This window comes from Ctenopharyngodon idella, chromosome 7 (assembly GCF_019924925.1).
Source record: "Ctenopharyngodon idella isolate HZGC_01 chromosome 7, HZGC01, whole genome shotgun sequence".
In the NCBI taxonomy this organism is placed as follows: Eukaryota; Metazoa; Chordata; class Actinopteri; order Cypriniformes; family Xenocyprididae; genus Ctenopharyngodon; species Ctenopharyngodon idella.
The window spans coordinates 21,624,217-21,642,575 of record NC_067226.1 but is presented as its reverse complement, the minus strand read 5'-3'; the positions used below and the strand labels follow the sequence as shown (position 1 = coordinate 21,642,575).

General features: G+C 36.4%; 2 protein-coding genes across 2 annotated transcripts; one reads left to right on the top strand and one right to left on the bottom strand.

Moving 5' to 3' along the window:
- Positions 1–343: 343 nt before the first annotated feature.
- On the bottom strand, positions 344–9,477 carry plaa (phospholipase A2-activating protein). Its single transcript, XM_051900971.1, has 14 exons — positions 9,239–9,477; positions 7,990–8,183; positions 7,773–7,873; positions 5,820–5,940; positions 5,467–5,634; positions 5,247–5,382; positions 4,990–5,159; positions 3,585–3,736; positions 3,204–3,423; positions 3,023–3,088; positions 2,860–2,931; positions 2,667–2,774; positions 1,803–1,970; positions 344–1,104 (listed from the first exon to the last, which is right to left on the bottom strand). The coding sequence occupies exons 1-14, from the start codon at positions 9,385–9,387 to the stop codon at positions 533–535; spliced, it is 2,397 nt and encodes a 798-aa protein (XP_051756931.1). The 5' UTR covers positions 9,388–9,477; the 3' UTR covers positions 344–532.
- A 160-nt stretch (positions 9,478–9,637) lies between these two features.
- On the top strand, positions 9,638–11,354 carry smim20 (small integral membrane protein 20). Its single transcript, XM_051900979.1, has 3 exons — positions 9,638–9,828; positions 10,645–10,701; positions 10,955–11,354. Exons 1-3 carry the CDS (start codon positions 9,720–9,722, stop codon positions 10,993–10,995), a joined length of 207 nt encoding a protein of 68 aa, XP_051756939.1. The 5' UTR covers positions 9,638–9,719; the 3' UTR covers positions 10,996–11,354.
- Positions 11,355–18,359: the final 7,005 nt, after the last annotated feature.

The following is an 18,359-nucleotide window of genomic DNA, read 5'->3' as shown; positions in this document are numbered from 1 at the left end:
AATATCTTACAGTATGTCTACACCGGGTGTGACCGTTGTCGCATTGTGCCGCAACACCTTGGTGCGGTCTATACTGTACACGTCAAAAAAGAAAATTCTTAATGCATTTGTCCTGTTGTTGGAAGTAGTGCAAACGCATGGAGTTCATCAGAAATAGAACGGGACATCACTTTACTGTCTGTGTCGTCGCATGGCACCGTATCACTGATTATAATGGGTTCTCTTTCATTTTGTCACGTCTTGCCGCTCACATGCAATATAGACACGGTTTTAACCTAAAAATATCAAAAAGGTTAAGAACCACTGATCTACATCAATAACATGAGTCTTGCTTTAAGAACGATTTAGATTAATCACCAGTGTTTATTCACATCATGCATTCATTCATATCCATTCAGCATCAAAATGTGAAAATTTAAATACAAACTAATGATAGAGAATGAGGTTTAAGAGATCTGAGAGGGTGGTTTTATCATGGAGGAGTAGTAATGGAAGGAGAAGATGGTTTGCATCCTACGACACCTTCCTGACATCACTGCAGTGCATCAAGCACTAGTCGGCAGCACTCCCCCACTTTAGCCGGATCAGAGACCCTGGCATATTTAGAAATCTGAGAGTTGACACCCAAAGATCGTGCAAGGTCCTTTGCGGTGTTGTCCCTGGCCACTGTGGTCCCCAGGGCCACCAGCAGCCTGAAGACAGCCTCTTTGTCCTGTACGACCTCTAAGGCAGTGCTAGCCACTGACAAGCACTGTGCCTTGGCCTCGATCTCAGCAGGTTGACCGTACAATCTTCCAGCGTAGTTGAGCACCAGGGTAGCCAGCGCCACGTGGATGTTCTTGTTGCAGACAGCACGGAGGTCTCCGGCCCGGGAGAGGACTGTGTCACGGTGCCCCAAGAGTAGAGCGCGGCCGTGGGACCCAGAGAAACAGTTGCAGAGAGTGCGGAGCGCCAGCATCTGGTTTGCAGGCCTGCCTTCGGGGGACATGAGACCCAGGAGATGGTTGCAAAGACTGGCACCCTCTGTCCCACCACAAAGCTGGGCATTGACTTCAGGATGGCGCACAGCCAAGCGCAGGATGTCCAACACAGGGAAAACAATGTCTGAGGAGGGAGGTGATGACTGATTACTTAATTGAGCTTTACTATAGTAATTACAACAGTCTGTTTGATGGGCGATTTTGATTTACAGAGAAACAATCTTGGATTAAAGTTATGGTGAAACAGAAATAGCAAAAGATCTTTTCTTCTGTATTAAGATATAAGAATGTAATCGATTATTGAAAAAGAAAAAAAAAAACGTTTGTGCGCTAGGAACCAAATTTAAAGAAGAAAGTGCACCAGTGGCCGGTTGCATAAACTGCTTAGACTAATCTTACTAGTTAGTCATCAATTTTTTTTTCTTTAAGACTAGTCAAAAAGTTACATAAAAAGTAGATTGGTCTCATTTGAATCTGAAAAATAAAATTAACTACCTTTTGGCTAACTGCTAGTTGGTCAGACTAGTTCTTAAGACGTTTATGCAACTGGCCCCAGGTTCCAAATCAAATGTTTCAAATAAACTAGTCAGGACTGCTTCTGGTAGGCTATCTTCCTGCAGAGTAATCAGACTACCTGATCGTTTTTTTAATTCTTAAGACCTTGATAATTGGTTTAAAAAGGGTTGTAGGTAGCTAAACTCTGCTGGACCTTGGCCCTCCAGGAGAAGGATTGGACACCCTTGCCCTCAGTGATACTTTTTGCTAAACATTGGTAGTATAGTGAATTGTTTATTTTTTAATAAAGTAATTTCAATGTCTTACCTTCTGGCCAGTGGCAAGTCCTCCAGAGAACACTGATCTGCTCTGCTGTGGGCTGTTCCTGATTCTTCAGGTCTGTAACTAGGACTAACAACTTCTCCAGAGAGTCCAATGCTGCGTCACTCAGCTTATGGTCCGCAGGAGCAGTGTTGTTCAGCTCCCGAAGCTTACCTATACATAATATTGGGGAAATGTCATGTGGGAATACAGAAGAGGTTGTGTCAGCAAGTTTGACATTATAGATCGAGCAGCCCGGCTCTGTAGAGGGGCCTGGACCACCCAGTCACGAGGGGCCCACGTAGATGAAGTCAAAAAACACATACACATGCTACTGAATGATTCACTGTATTGACATGGTACTACAAGGTTTTATCATTGACTTTAATGAAAATTAAAACCATAAAAAAGTTATTTCTTGAAATAAAAAACATTAACTGAAAAAAAAACAAAAAAAAAACAACATATTTTATTTCAATTAGTTGCCAAGGGGGCAACATTTCTCATTTTAGTTAAGGTTGAGTTTGAAGGGCTAAAATAACTCAACTTAAAAAGTAAAACTTGATAAACAACTATATAGACATATTTTAGTAACAAAATTACTAAAACTTTAAAATTAAAAAGATACAAAAAAATCTAATTCAAAATATTAAAAACTCTAATAGTACATCAAAAATACTAAAATAACACTACTTCACAGAATATTGTGTTATTACCATGGTACTATGTCTAAAAATGTAACTTTATGGCACTTTTTTTTGCAATTTTTCAGCCCAACCTGAAAGTCCTGCGGCCCACCTTACATCTTAAAGCTGGAGCCGAGACTTTTGAGTTGAGTAAGTCAGATTCTGATGTAAACGTGTCACTTACCAAGAATCTGAGTGGTATTTGCCTGTTCAAACATAACTCCATCGGTATTGGGGAAAAAGATGTTTGTTGTAGCTTTCTGGAGAGAGGAAGAGGAATATGCACTGCCACCTGGAGAGAATTGAGAGGTACGTTAGTGTACATGATCCATGTGTGAGTGTGCCGCTGTGTATTTGCGCATTTCTATGTATTTTACCAGTAAAAGGATCAGCTCCGCCTGAAGGCACTGTGACTGTGGATTCTGACCCGGGTATATACCGGCCAGCTCCTGCACAAACAAATACAAAAATCTCTCATAAATGTACAACAACCTTTGGTTTCATATTTGAAAATAACAAGTGCTATTCAAAAAGGCTTACCTGTGAAAGGATCAGCACCAAATCCTTGGCTGCCGCCTCCTGAACCTGGGATGTATCGCCCTGCACCTGAGAACACAGGAGGAATATACAACACATTTCAGTCTTTACCTTCAACTGAACAAGGTGTGTGTACATGAATATATACAGTACCACACCAGGTATTTATTAGTGATCCAGTTACCTGTGAAGGGGTCTGTGGCCGAGGCTGGGGCTGGCCCTAGAGTGTGACCTTTAGTGTTTTCGATGATGAAATTGGCCACCTGATCCAAGAACATGGGGCTCAGGTCATTCTTCTGCAGGAAGTTGTGAGCTACTAGCCAGGGGTCATCGGTCACATTGTAAGGCAGCTTCATGGGTGGACCTCCCTCATTCACATCGATGGTGAAGACAAAGTCATACTCCTTCAGGCAGAGAAAGCACAGAGGTTACAACATGATTGCTACTTGATTAACTATGGTTTAACCTCTGGTCAGTATCAATGTTGGACATTAAACAAATTGATTTTTAAACCACTGAAACACCATACAAACTACAATGTGCACAAAATGTACTACCGTCTCACCTTGCCTTCATACATCACTCGCTTTGAACTTTGCTGAGAAGACCCGCCCACTACATCTCCAATCTTCACCCAGCGTTCATCACTCATGCTCCACTGATATGCTTCAACATTAGAGCCCTCCTTTATGAGCCGTGTCTGTCCATCACGATTCCCTACAAATATACAATACAGTGAGCAAACGTTAGGATTTTAAATAAGCTTATCAGGGGACCACATAAGTGATGCACAGGTGAAAAATGTGCTGGATAAATGAGTTTAGACCACTCATTTGTATACTGATATAGTTGACAGCTGTTAATGCACAATCACCATTTTAGATTGACTCACTGTAATGCTGTATAAGATTTCCATGTGAACTGAATACAAAATAAATCTGCCGGTTTCAGAGCAAAACGCAAAACTGTGACATTCACTGACATGCTTCACTTGGTAGTGCTAAAACTGGCAGTGCATGTACTTCCTGGCAACCCACCAAAATAAAAGCTTGATGATTTTAGGTTTGAAAATGCTGAAAATTCATATATTAAAAAAAAAAAAGAAAGAAAGAAAAATAAAGAAAAATTAAAATGTAAATATTAGCATTATATTTTTAAGTGTACTATGAAATAATTGGGTTTTTTATTTAATATTAACATTTTAATATAAATAACATTTTAACATAAATAACATGTTTTATTTTAAAATATAATAGTATTATCACACTATTTATTATTTTGTTTATTATTTTATTTAAAAAACTAACTAAATAAAGGGCAATAAGGCTATTATTAATTTTATTTTTTATAATTAAATGATTATTAATTAATTAATGGGGCACACTATGTGCAGTATGAGTACCAAACCGAATCTCAAAAACTTGTGTGCACCCTTGCTTATAATACACCATAATATAATACTATCATTTATTATTATAATATATTTTTAATAAATTTAATTTATTCCTGCGATAGCAAAGCTGAATTTTCAGCATCATTACTCCAGTTTTCAGTGTCACATGATCCTTCAGAAATCATTCTAATATGCTGATTTGCTACTCAAGAAACATTTATAATTATTATCAATTTTGAAAACAGTTGTGCTGCTTAATATTTTTTTTGAAATAGGAGGACAATAGGAAGAACACAGAGAAATAGGAGGAAACAAAATCTTTTTTCAGGATTTTGTGATTAATACAAAGTTTAAAAAAATCTTTTAATCTTTTACAACTATATAAATGTCCTTACTATCACTTCTAATCAATGCAGCCTTGCTAAATAAAAGTATTCATGTCTTTCAAAATTCCATACTTTTGAATGGTAGTCTATTTTATTTTTAATTCAAACTAAAGATCCATTATAAGCAAAGACATCTGCTTAATGTTCTTGAAAACACTGCTTATGTACAAGGCACACCTCAATCTGCTTACCTGGTTCACTGAGGTGTTCTCTCCCAGGTAAGTCCTCTATCTTGATGTCGCCCAAGTCTCCAGTCTTGGGATCGATGATGGCTTTGGAGAGCTCATCCTCAAAAGCCTGCAGGTCCTGAGCACTTGCTACACGGTCTTCACTCTCAGTGAACACACGGATAATGCCATCGCTTCAGAGAGATGTGAAACGCTCAGACTCATGCAGGCTAATAAATTGCAACTAGTTTAGATAGATGAAACAGAAATAGTATGTATACCTGGCTCCCACAGCAATGTCTCCATTAGGCAGAATACAGCAGCACCAAACTGACTGGGCAGGAAGACGGATAGTCTGGGAACATTCCCCCTTCCTCCAGACCCTCAGTGTCCTGTCCTCTCCAGTGCTTATGAAGTCTATGATAGGAAAAAAAGAAGACAATATGGGAGATTTTATACACTAAAATGTATCAAACATACAACAAAACTAAAGATAATCACCTTGTCCGTTAGGGAAGACAGCAAGGCTGTAGATATAGTTTGTGTGACCGTAGTAAATCTGCACGCATTCACCCGTCACCAACCACCGTCTAATACTGGCGTCATTACTGCAGGAGAAAAACTCCACGTCGTTTATCACCGCGAGCCCTCGCACACAGTCCTCATGACCTGCAGGAAACACACATTTCAAATATCTCGTACAACTGGAGTCACCCATGCCACAATCTTTACAAATGGTGACCCCTTCTGGAGAGCTGTTAAAATTAAACAAGCTCCAATATTTCTATATTCAGCATCAAATAAACATTGTTGTCTTGTTAAAAGCATTAAAGGTATCAGTTGCACCAAATTACCAGTGTAGGTGTTCTCACAGCGACCAGCTTTCCATAATTTGATGGTCTTGTCAGCTGATCCAGACAGCATTAAGCCCTGCTCCGGTAAAATAAGCACAGCCCAAACAGCAGCGGTGTGTCCCTGAGGAGCAGCAATTACAGAGGAAACCAGTCAGCACATATTCACACTGTACTGAAATCGATTGCAGCGTATCTGATCTCGCTCTTAAAGAAAAAACATGTTTAAGAAAAGCTGTGGTGTAGAGCTGCACGATTTGTGGTAAAAAACTAAAAAATTAAATTGCGATTTACTGATAAAAAATTGTGATTGCAAATGTAATTTTAAAAAAAATCCAATTTGGACAAAAATTGTGATTATATGTCAATATGACAATAATTATTATTATTAAACTGAAATTATTAAACAATAAAAATAATATTTTACCGTAAAAATTAGTGTAAAATAATACACATTTATTAATATATTAACATTATTAATACTTTTATTTTACAGTACAACTGTAAAATTTCAATACAAATATTTATGGCTGTCTTAATTTCTTTATTTTTAAACATTAAACCATATAGCTTTTATTTTGGCAAAAAAAATTGTTGACAACTGATGGTTTACAAGTGCTTCTCATAATGAAGTTTATTTAAAGGGTTAGTTGAGCCAAAAATGAAATTTCTGTCATTAATTACTCACCCTCATGTCATTCCAAACCTTTAAGACTTTCGCTCATCTTCGGAACACAAATTAAGATCTTTTTGATTAAATCAAAGAGCTTTCTGTCCCGCCATAGACTTTCTTTTCAACTGAAACTTTGACGCTTCAAAAATTTCATAAAGAGATTGTAAAAATAATCCATATGAATTGAGCAGTTTTCTGAAGAGAAACAATCACTTTATATGATGAACTGATTGAATTTAGGCTTTTATTCACATAAACATTCATCAACTCACACATCAGTTGTGGTAAACAGAAACTCAAACATGTTTGCTTGACGTGTGCGAGAACCAATGAGGTTCATTCTCGTGTGTTATGCTGCATGTTTGAGCTTCAGCAAGAGGTTTGTTTTTGAGTGTCAAGCAGGTTCAGTTGAGCTTCTGTTTATGTTCGCTGATCAATGTTTATTGTTTATATCAAGCCTAAATTCAATCTGTTCATCATATAAACGATCAAATCTCTTCAGAAAATTTGGACTAAACCACTCAATTCATATGGATTAGTTTTACGATCTCTTTATGAACTTTTTGAAGTGTCAAAATTCCAGTTATGTAGCTGTCAGCAAAGGGAGATTTCTCTCAGATTTCTCTCAGATTTCATCAAAAAAAACCTTCATTTGTGTTCCGAAGATGAACAAAAGTCTTACAGGTTTGGAACGACATGAGGGTGAGTAATTAATGACATAATTTTCATTTCTGGGTGAACTAAACCTTTAACAAAATTTGAGATAATCCAACCAATCAGCGTGAGAAGAGACCTGTATATATATATATATATATATATATATGTGCGTCACTATAGGCCTCACGCCTCACTTATAGGTTGTTCCTATCCCAGTAAATGATGGGGGAAGTACTTTGGGTTCAGGCCAAATTCTGAGCTCGGAGCCCTGCCCTCAGATAGCACACAGAGTATGCATAATTTACCCTATCCGATTACGTGTAAGTGTGAACTCGTGAAAATTTTAGGAAGATAGTTGGCACATGTTGTGCTCCCAAATGCATATTATAAGTGACCAAAATTCATTTGCAGAGATGGGTCCATGTGGAGCAGCATTTACTGCGAACCGAACTGCTCCAAAACACTGAAAATACCAGATCATGAGCTGCTCATGTGCCATATATTTATTTAATTAAATCGCAGCCTTTGACACTTGATAATCGCACTAAGCCAAATTGCGATTGCGGTTTTATTTTGATTAATAGTGCAGCCCTACTGTGGTGATACCAAGAACCCTGCCATTTTACCTGTAAAGTCATCATGCACTTCTCTCCGAGCCAGACTTTGGCTGTAGTGTCCCATGAGCCACTCAGTATTGTGCCAAACTTGCCAGCTGAGAGTGTGCAGACTGTAAACACACAAAAAAACACCTGGAATGGTCACAGAAATCCTTCCAGTGGCATTTCAAGAACATCTGCATGCAGTTAAACCACTTAATAAATACTTAGCAGCAGTGGACAGTACCTGTGTTTTTGTGACCCTTGAGGGTGAACAGAGGGTCTGGTCGGTCTAGTGAAAACACACAGATGTTGTTGTCGTGACCTCCAGTTGCGATGAGTCCTCGGGGATATGTTTCATTAGGAGCGATGATACACACACAAGACACAAAGTTTGAGTGGCCGTTCATACAGAGCATCTCAGTAAAGGCCTGATTTTCACTGCAAAAAATACAGAAGAGTTAGCTAAGTTATGTCATTTTTAATAAGACTGTGTTTTTATTATACATTTAAAATTTAGCCTTTATACACTACCGTTCAGAAGTCTGAGGTTGGTAAGATATTCACCAAGGCTGTCTTTTATTTGATCAAAAAAATACAGTAAAACTGTAATATTATGAAATATTATTACAATTTAAAATTACCATTTTTTATTTTAATATAATTTAAAATTAAAATTCATTTCTGTGATGGCAAAGCTGCATTTTTAGCAGTCATTACTCCAGTGTTCAGCGTCACATGATCCTTCAGAAATCATTCTGATATGATGACTTGGTGAACAAGAAACATTTATTATTATTATCAATGTTGAAAACAGCTGTGCTGCTTAATATTTGTGTAAACTGATATCTTAAGGATTTTTTTTGATGAATAAAAAGGAAAAAAACAGCCTTTATTTGTAGCAATTTTTTTTTAGAACAATGTGAACGCTTTTACCATCACTGTTGATCAATTTAATGCATCCTTGCTCAATAAATCCATTTTCTTAAAAAAAAAAAAAAATACTGAAGCCAAACTTTTGAGTTGCAGTGTATATATGATTTTATTTGTTTTATTTATATTTTGTTTTTTGTCTAATCAAATATGAACTGAATCTCAAAGAACGCTTAGAGAAGTTTAAAGGGACAGTTCACCCAAAAATGACAAAAGGTAAAATGACACCCTCGGTCTCCCTTTATGGCCATTGTATGGAAAAAGATGCAGGAAGAAATAAAGTCATACGGGTTTGGAACAATAAGATACTGTGTAAATCATTTCTTTTTCATTTCGGGTGAACTATTCCTTTAACGTTACATTAGTGGAGTGTTTTATAGATCGGTCGCTGTCAGGAAACCAAAACCGGTCAGTTTCGTTTCATGATGCTCATGATTTGGCAATTTTCACTTGATATGTCAACAATACATTAACTCTAAAAACTATTACATATTCAGCCTAGTAACGAACAAAACAAAAGTAAACCTGGTATACACAGCAGGAGGAAGCTAGTGGTGCTGTACCTTGGGTTTGGTACCCAGACCCGTGCGGTTCGGTCTCTGGACACGGACACAAACGCTCCGTCTGGATACGCGGCAGCGGCGAGACCCCTGACATCCATCTCGTGCGCGGGGAGAGAGCATCGCAGCCTGTATGAGTTACCACCGGACATTATTACTGATGAAAGACAGCGATCACTGCACACACTGACACAGCAACACTACACACACAGCATGACGGGAGAACACTCGACAACATAAAAGTCCCACTATCAATTATTATTCTTCCATACCGTTAGCTCACAATTTTAACATTTTACGAGTATAATATCATATTTATATGAATTATATTTTAAATTATAATTATTTTGAATACACACTTCCAATATTGAACAACTGTTGATTAATAGTAGACTTTAAACTTGTTTTTAATATGTGAACTTTAACCCGGAAAAACTTAATTGAGTTGATTTCTGTACTCGGATAAGGTGAATCTGTCAAAATCATGTCCACTAATAAGAGGATAACGCTCATATTTGGAGGCTTCATTGCAGCTGTTGCTGTGGCTTTTTATCCTATATTTTTCCATCCTCTCACTCACACTGAAGACTACAGTAAGTCTTTATCGATGACATTAGTCACTATGACACTGCTCATGTGTTGTTAGTAAACTTATGTAATATAAAATAACACCGCGTTCTATTATATTGCATTTTGTGACCCAGTAGTCTTATAATCAGTTTATTAGTTTCAGTTTAGGTAGTGGAAACATTAATGTAAATAATAGACATATTATTATTGTGAATAATTTACGTCACTGTAGAATGTTTTACTGTCTTTAATCTACGCTGAATTAAATAAAAAGGACTTCTATTTTTAAAGCACCGTAGTAAAAGTATTTTATTAAAGTAATGAGGAAAAGGAAAATTTATTTGATTACTTGAAATAAAATAAGCATGTACTGAAGTAATAAATTATATATAAAAAACTTATTTCTGCTATCTGCTAGTTTTCATTTTTGTTTAGTTTAAGTTGAAGTACTAAACATACCAAATTAAATAAACTAACATTAAAAGCTAAAACTTAATAAAAACTGTATAGACATAAAAAACAAAAAAATAATAAAAATGGCAAAAAAAACAATAACTAAAACTAAAATGAAAATATAAGCAAAAAAATAAAATTATAATCTAATTCAAAATATTAACATGTTTAAATAGCGTATCAAAATAACACTAAACACCACTGAGATTAATATAAAAAAAATTAAATGTTTAAAACATTTAAAAGTAACAATAAAATGGGAATTCAAACAAATAAAAGTTAAAGGGGCTTGTTTTTTTTTTTTTAAGATTTGCCCAATACGAAAGTTTAACGTCAGCATTTCCCTACAGTTTTTGCTGTCTGAATTTTTGTTCATGTGTTTACAGAGCAGGTCCAGAAGATGAATCGAGCTGGAGTCAATCAAGCAGATGTGCAGCCTGTTGGTAAGTCATGTTCACTCTTTATGACATCTGTCAAGTGTTGTGAGTTTAGCAAGTAGGACTGTAAACATATATGTGATATAAACATATTAGAATACATGTGATATCACACATGTGATTTGTAGTCTGAAGCTTTAAGTAGGATCATTCTAGATTCTAGTAAATAGCCTACTACATTTTATTTGCATTAGGCCCATATTTAATGCACATTAGTTTCTTTATATGATTGCCATGTTATGTGTCTTATTTGAATTAGGTGTGAAGATCTGGTCTGATCCCTACAAGCCAAAATCATGATTCCAGTTATACGTGTGTGGATGAAAACCCAATGAATGAATGAATGAACATGAGGACTGATGTGTCACTCAGTGAGGATTGAATATTTGTAACACACTTACAATAAGTCTTTGCTATCATGCATCAAATGAGGCTTTAAGGATGTGTGAATCGTGTGTGTGTGTTTGATTTGTGTGGGAATAGGATTGAAAATAGAATGACTGATCAACAAACTAAAAACATGTTGCTTTATTAGTCAACACTTAAAAATATTGTGTTCATGAATCACTTTAATTAGTTGTGTTAATTAATTCTGTTGTATGTATGGAGTGACATATTATTGTTTTCTTTCTATTTTGAATAAAATACCTTGAACTGTTCCTCAACTTGTCCATTTGTTTCACAAAAATATGACCACTAGATGGCGGTCACTTCATATTGTAGGAAGAATATTGTCAGACCTTTACTTATTCGTTCATGAGTACTATAGCAGGATCTTAGTTCATTATGCTTTATACAGATTTCTTACACAAGTGGGAAACCTCTATTAAAACCCCAAATCTGACAGAAAAACCTTTGTTTTTGGTCAGTATTGTTATTTGCACACAGAAGACTTTTTTGTTGTTGTTAATACATTTTCACCACTCAACTGTGCTTTTGTAATATTTTTGTTGCTCTGGTTGCTGATTAGATTTCGTGTGTTATTTTGGCACTGAGAGTTGGAAGAGTCCTTTGGCCCTCAAAAGTTGCAAAATCTGTAACCTGAGAGCAGCACACCTCGGCCAGGACCCTGTGCCAACCAAGACCGGTTGTCATGGCAACGGGACTGGGCCAGCACCTGTGCATCAACGAGGCCCAAGGCCCTGCCCCTTTTTACCAAAGTGCATAGTGTGTGAGGGTCCAATGAATTAGATCTTCAACAATGTTGCACAGGCTAAACACAACGTCAAAGGTATAGTTCGCCTAAAAATAAAAATTCTCTTATCATTTACTCACCCTCAAATTGTTCCAAACCTCTATAAGTTGTTGAACACAAAAGAAGATATTTTGAAGAATGTTGGTAATCAAACAGTTGATGGTAGCCATTGACTTCAATAGTAATTTTTTTCCTACTATGGAAGTCAATGGCTACCATCAACTTTACCAACATTCTTCAAAATATCTTCTTTTGTGTTTAATAGAAGAAAGAAACTCATACAGGTTTGGAACAACTTGAGGGTGAGTAATTGATGACAATTTTTATTTTTGGGTGAACTATCCCTTTATGTACGACACGACAATATCCTGCTCGGCCACTTTACATATACACTGTATATACAGTATACTATATAAACAAATTAAATATTAAGTACACCAGGAAAATGTTTAACATTTGCTTTGTTAGTTTGCTATTAACCATGTGTGAGTGAACTAAAGTTGCTTCAGGTGCTTTGTCAATGGCATTGTGTCTGTTAAAATGAATGCATGTGAGAAAGGACAGAGGGGGTTTACTAAAGGATGCAGAGTCCTCTGTCCCGTGAGACCTGCCGCATATCCAAGAACTGACATAATATCTCCTCACTACCACAAAGAGCACATTGCTAACCCTCAGTCGAGAGCCTGCCAGCGCAGCAGCTGCCAAACGCAATAACACTTCACCCCCCCAACTCCCCATTAACTCAACCAACTCCATTGTTTATGGGATGTTGTTATTGTTGGTCACCGTTCAAAAAAACAAAAGAAAAACTTAACGGCCCCGGCCATTCGGACAACACGAAGTGAAAAGAGGAAAACGGAGACTGAGAAAAGCGCAAAATTCCTGTCATTCCTCACACAGATTCCTGAAAAGACGACAAGGCCTTGGATGCAAGCAGAGGCCGCCACAATGGGGAAATGTCAAAAAAAAAAACTGCTGGAGCAACCAGAGCAACATTCTTGAAGTTACCCGACAGGCCTCTAAACAAGATTGACAGAATCCTTCACGTCAGGCTGTGCATGGAAAAACGGCTTTGAGCACGCTTGTGGGCTTTCATCCTCCTTAAGGAGTGTTGGTTTTTATCTGGTTTAGTTGTGAAAGAGTTAAACACTCACAGCAGGGAGTCAGATGGCTGTTTCATAAGTCACTGTCTCTGTTAAGGCTCTATTGTACAGCTGTCCACAGATTGTACTGCTGATATGAACTCAAGAGACAAACTTGAAGCCTCTTTTGCACTTTTCTAGTTGTCAGAGTTTTTTAACAGCAATGAGTTGGGAACTGACACTCCAGCCAAAGCTATTGGGAAATGGCAGAAATTATTTCCATTGGGAAAAATAAGTGCTCAGACTCCAGACAAAACCAAAATCAGACATGGATATAGTAGACATTGGGGTGGTTAGTGTTTGTATTTGAAAGTATTTCCTTACACTTTAAGTTTATTTTATGAAAGTTCAAGTATATTTTCTAAATATCCTTGTAAGTACACTTAATATTCAGTAATATTATTGATTTGACTGCACCAACACTGGTGGATGAGAACAAAACTTGAACTGAATTGAGCTGGATGGTGACACTATCTGTAGAGCTGCTTTATAGCTGATTTGACTTTGTTTCAAATTTGACAAATTTTGCAGCATTCTGCGACACTGTTATTGAACTGAATTGAATCAACATTGAAATGACTGGAGCTGAATAATGACAGTGTCTTTTTAGAGCTGTTGTACAACACAATTCGAATTTGTCTATTTGATTAACCCTTAAATATTTGATTAATTTTGCATCATTGATCATTATTTTTGTGTTTATTACAGTGAAACTGCTTTGAAACAATTTGTAAGTGTGATTTCAATACTTATTGGGACAAAATTGTTAACTTGTTCCTCTTGACTAACCTTAAACATGTATGTTTATCAGATAGTATATAAAGCATATGCTGGAGACCTACTTTAAAAGAAGCAACAACAAAAAAAAAAGTGTGATTTTTTAATATTATTTAATAGGCTGCTATATCAAAAGAGTAAACACAAGCCAAGTGTACAGTACTTATAATACTAAATTATACTTTTCTGAAGTATATCTCGATCAACTGTTTAAGTACAAGTACAGGCCAAATATACTTAAACTTTTCTGTATACTTGTCAGTATAATCCAAGTTTAAGTATACATTTTGTTAAGCATATCTTAAAGTACATAAGAAAGTATACTCTCATATTTTTAGTTTAAAAAAAGTTTCACACTTGAATACGTTTCTTTTTTTGTAAGGGAAAAAATAGTGTTCAGTGGTGTGGGGAATTGAAAGCAACATTTTTCCAATTAAAGACGGAGTTGCATGTCATGTTTTTACTGTTGAAGTGTCAACAGCTGTAATGAATCAAACTGAATCACTACCACTCTTCGATTCAGTTTCAGTGATGTCCTTACTCTATTTATAACCTACGTTAAACTTTTAATTACTTATTCATTCGGGATTTTTTGTTTTCCACACATTTTCAGCTCACAGTACTTCTCTGTCTTCAAGTAAACATATGTACTCACAAGCTGTTAAAGACACACACTTACCAAAGCATGGCTCACATTCTTCATCCCCAGTGATATTACTCTCAAAACAACATAATTGCTCCGATTGTTTCACTCTCGGGTTACCAAGCTGAAGGAGCCTTGTGGAAACAGACAGCATAAGTATTTGGTAATGTCTTGGAAAATGAGCTTTGGGGGGCCTTGCTAGCTTAGATGGCACAGGCCAGCCGTCGAGGGGCTTGTTGGGAACAGGAGGAGAATCTTCAGCATGAGAAACACAAGTGCAACTCGTTAATGAAAAGCTAATGGGGTGTATGTATGTGTTTAGAGCTATTTACCACCTGTGCAGAGCAAAGCTGCAGTCGGAAGGAAGTGGCATCTCTGTTTTCCAATAATGTACTCATTTTTCAATCACTAAACATGTTGGGAAGTCACCAATAGCAAATGCTCCAGCGATCCAATCAATTTCTGATGGACAAAATCAAGTCCCGCCATACATTTTTTCTTGTTTGTGAGTCCGTTTCACTTTGATATACTTCACAATAGGTAAGAAAAGACTATCACAACTTCCTTTTTATGCCGACTTTAAAGGATTAGTTCACTTTAAAATGAAAATTACCCCAAGCTTTACTCACTCTCAAGCCATCCCAGGTGTATATGACTTTCTTCTTTCTGATGAACACAATCAGAGTTATATTAATAAATATCCTGACGCGTCCAAGCTTTATAATGGCAGTGAACGGGACCAACGAGCTCAAGAAAGTGCATCCATCTATCATAAGCGTACTCCACACAGCTCCGGGGGGTTAATAAAGGCTTTCTGAAGTGAAGCGATGCGTTTGTGTAAGAAAAATATCCATATTAAACAAGTTATGAAGTAAAATATCTAGCTTCCGCCAGACCACCTTCCGTATTCAACTTAAGAAAAAAGTGTAACACCTCTCGCAGTTCAAATCACTTAAGCTACGTCCTACGCTTTCACTATTCAACTTACGAAAAAAGCATAACTGACGCGACGTCAGTTACGCTTTTTTCGTAAGTTACGGAAAGCGGTCTGACAGAAGCTAGATGTTTTTCTTACACAAACACATCGCTTCGCTTCAGAAGGCCTTTAATAACTCCCCGGAGCTGTGTGAAGTACTTTTATGATGGATGGATGCACTTTCTTGAGCTTCATACTCGTTGGTCCCGTTCACTGCCATTATAAAGCTTGGACGCGTCAGGATATTCATTAATATAACTCCGATTGTGTTCATCAGAAAGAAGAAAGTCATATACACCTAGGATGGCTTGAGGGTGAATAAATCTTGAGGTAATTTTCATTTTAAAGTGAACTAATCCTTTTTTGGACTACATATCAGCAGGCTTTTTGCCTATGTTTAAGTTTTGTTTGTGTCAAATTGCTTAAAAAAGATGACCATTCAGACTGTAGTCTTATAAAAAAATGTTTGACCTGACAGTCACTCCTATAACCTGGCTGTCAGTTAAATAGCACAATATGAATTTAATACGGCCCTTCAGATTTGTATCAGTAGGGTAATAAACTGTGAAGGGCCTCAGGCTACATTTCTTTTCAGCCTGGCTCAAGGTTCTCCTTGTAAGCAAACGTCCATTAATAGCTGACCATTTCAGCCTTGAAAACACTTCAAACCCATATCAAAGGGTTTTTCCACAATACATTTGTTCTTAAAGTTGTTTCAGTGACTTTAATACAGAAATCCTGGCATGGATTTTCAGAATTGGCCTCAAGTGTTAAAAAACAATAAACAGGCAATATATCAGATGTCTAGGTGAAAATGTGGATGTTTGACATGGAAGAAAAAGAATCAACCGCAATATGAATTGTGTGCATTTAAATAAATATTCTGAGATGCTATATGATGCCTGACATCAGTGGACAGGAAGAAGATTTTGATTTTAAAAATCTCTGCTTTGGACACCAGTGTGTTTTCATTGGTCAGTTGTTAAGTTACTGAACATGGATAAACTGGTTTTTACTGCACATATGATCCCCCACAATGCACGGTTGAAAGTAAATATTCAAACCACACAATCCTGGTGGTTTAAGAGCTGAGGAATCTGACCCACCGTATTTATTATAATGCTGGAGATATGAGTAAGACATATATGCAGGCACATTAGCAGAATGCATATAGCATCTTTATTCATGGTGTGTTATTATTCACTAACCCAGCCTATAAATTATGCATTTAAAAGTACAAGTACATACACATGCAACCACTGTCTCCCATGACTTTTCATTAGAGTGCAACAGATGACAGCACAATATACGGCCTGGCAGGGACTGAAGATTCTGGGAAAAGACGTGGAACTTTGGAAGAAACAACGGAACACAGCACTGTCCACTGCTGGCTTGCAAGACCTTGGAAGTACCCTTCATATGGTGTTCAATCATGAGGTTTGCTGTGGAGAAATTAACCTTTACAAGCACTGCAAAAAGCTATGTAGTGGTCAGAAAAACTGAATAGTCTATGGTGGGTTTTTCCTTTCAGCTTTTATTAATGATGGAGGTTAATTTCTAGGACCATAGCCATTGGAATAATAAGGAAATTATGAAAAATGAAAATCAGTGATTAGTTAGACCCAAAGCTTTTCCTGCCTCGGGGTCACATGTAACTGGAGAATCAGTGGTTGTTCAGAAATGTTGGATTTCTCAATTTCTTAGATCATTCTGCAACACAACAAAATATCTCATATATTATTGATTATGTAAGATTTTTTTGGTATCAGTCAATATTGAATACACTATACTCTCCGAGGCTGCATTTATTTGATAAAAATAGATTAAAAATATTGTGCAATATTTTTACAATTTAAAATTACTCTTTTCTATTTTAATATATTTTATAATGTATTGTAAAATGTAAATGTATTACTGTGATGCAAAGCTGATTTTTCGGCATCATTTCTTCAGTCTTTAGTGTCACTGATCCTTCAGAAATCATTCTAATGCTGATTCGCTGCTCAGAAAGTGTTATTGTTGAAAACAGTTGTGCTGCTTAATATTTTTTGGATTTTTTTTTCAGGATTCTTTGATTAATATCAAGTTCAAAAGAACAGCATTTATTTCAATAGAATATTTTTGTAACATTGTAAAAGTCTTTGTCACTTTTTGTTCAATTTAATGCACCCTTGCAGAATAAAAGCTTTAATTTCTTTGAAAAAAATTGTATTGACCCCAAAGTTTTGAATGGTAGTGTAAGAGTTAATGCACAATGTATCAGTACAATATCACATATATTGGCTGATATATATACATTTTTTTAATTGGTATTATTCAATATTGAATATATATCAGCTGATATTGGATATTTAATTGTGAATGTACATTTCCCTAATTTTTACATTTAGATCCTCTTTTCTGCTTCTAATCTAATGCTTGCTTAAAGTTAATCTTTAAAAACACTGTCAAATCAAAAAAAGTGATATCCACTTTTTGTACTGTACATTATAATGTTGTAATGACTAAATTCATTTGTATCATTTAAAATAACTGATTTTAGTTGATTCAAGAGTACTGATTCAAAGTCTTTAATAAGAAAACCAAAATGCAAGAGATCACAGAAGACTACAAATTAGCATGAAAACAATAAAGACAACACGAAACAAACTGAGTAAACTAAGGGCTTAAATACACAGGGAGTAAAGAGGTAACTCAATGAACAACAGGTGAACATAATCAATAACTAAGGGAACAAACCAGCATACTCTAGCCCTGCGTCCCAATGTGCATACTATCCATCCTAAATAGTATGTGAGATTAGAATAAGTGTGTCCCAAAGCATAGTATGTTGAAATCATCTGCTATTTCCAGTAGATTTTCGAAGTGTGGATCCGTGCACACTATAACGGCTAATATTGCCCACAACCCATTGTGCTTTGGAGGAGGATT

Coding starts and splice junctions, on each gene's coding strand:
- plaa (XM_051900971.1), bottom strand. CDS start 9,387: ATGTCCGGTGGTAACTCATACAGGCTGCGATGCTCTCTCCCCGCGCAC. Junction 5,160..5,246: donor GACATTGCTGTGGGAGCCAG/GTATACATACTA, acceptor ATCTCTCTGAAG/CGATGGCATTATCCGTGTGT. Junction 1,105..1,802: donor GACTTGCCACTGGCCAGAAG/GTAAGACATTGA, acceptor CTCCCTCCTCAG/ACATTGTTTTCCCTGTGTTG.
- smim20 (XM_051900979.1), top strand. CDS start 9,720: ATGTCCACTAATAAGAGGATAACGCTCATATTTGGAGGCTTCATTGCA. Junction 9,829..10,644: donor CACTCACACTGAAGACTACA/GTAAGTCTTTAT, acceptor ATGTGTTTACAG/AGCAGGTCCAGAAGATGAAT. Junction 10,702..10,954: donor AGCAGATGTGCAGCCTGTTG/GTAAGTCATGTT, acceptor TATTTGAATTAG/GTGTGAAGATCTGGTCTGAT.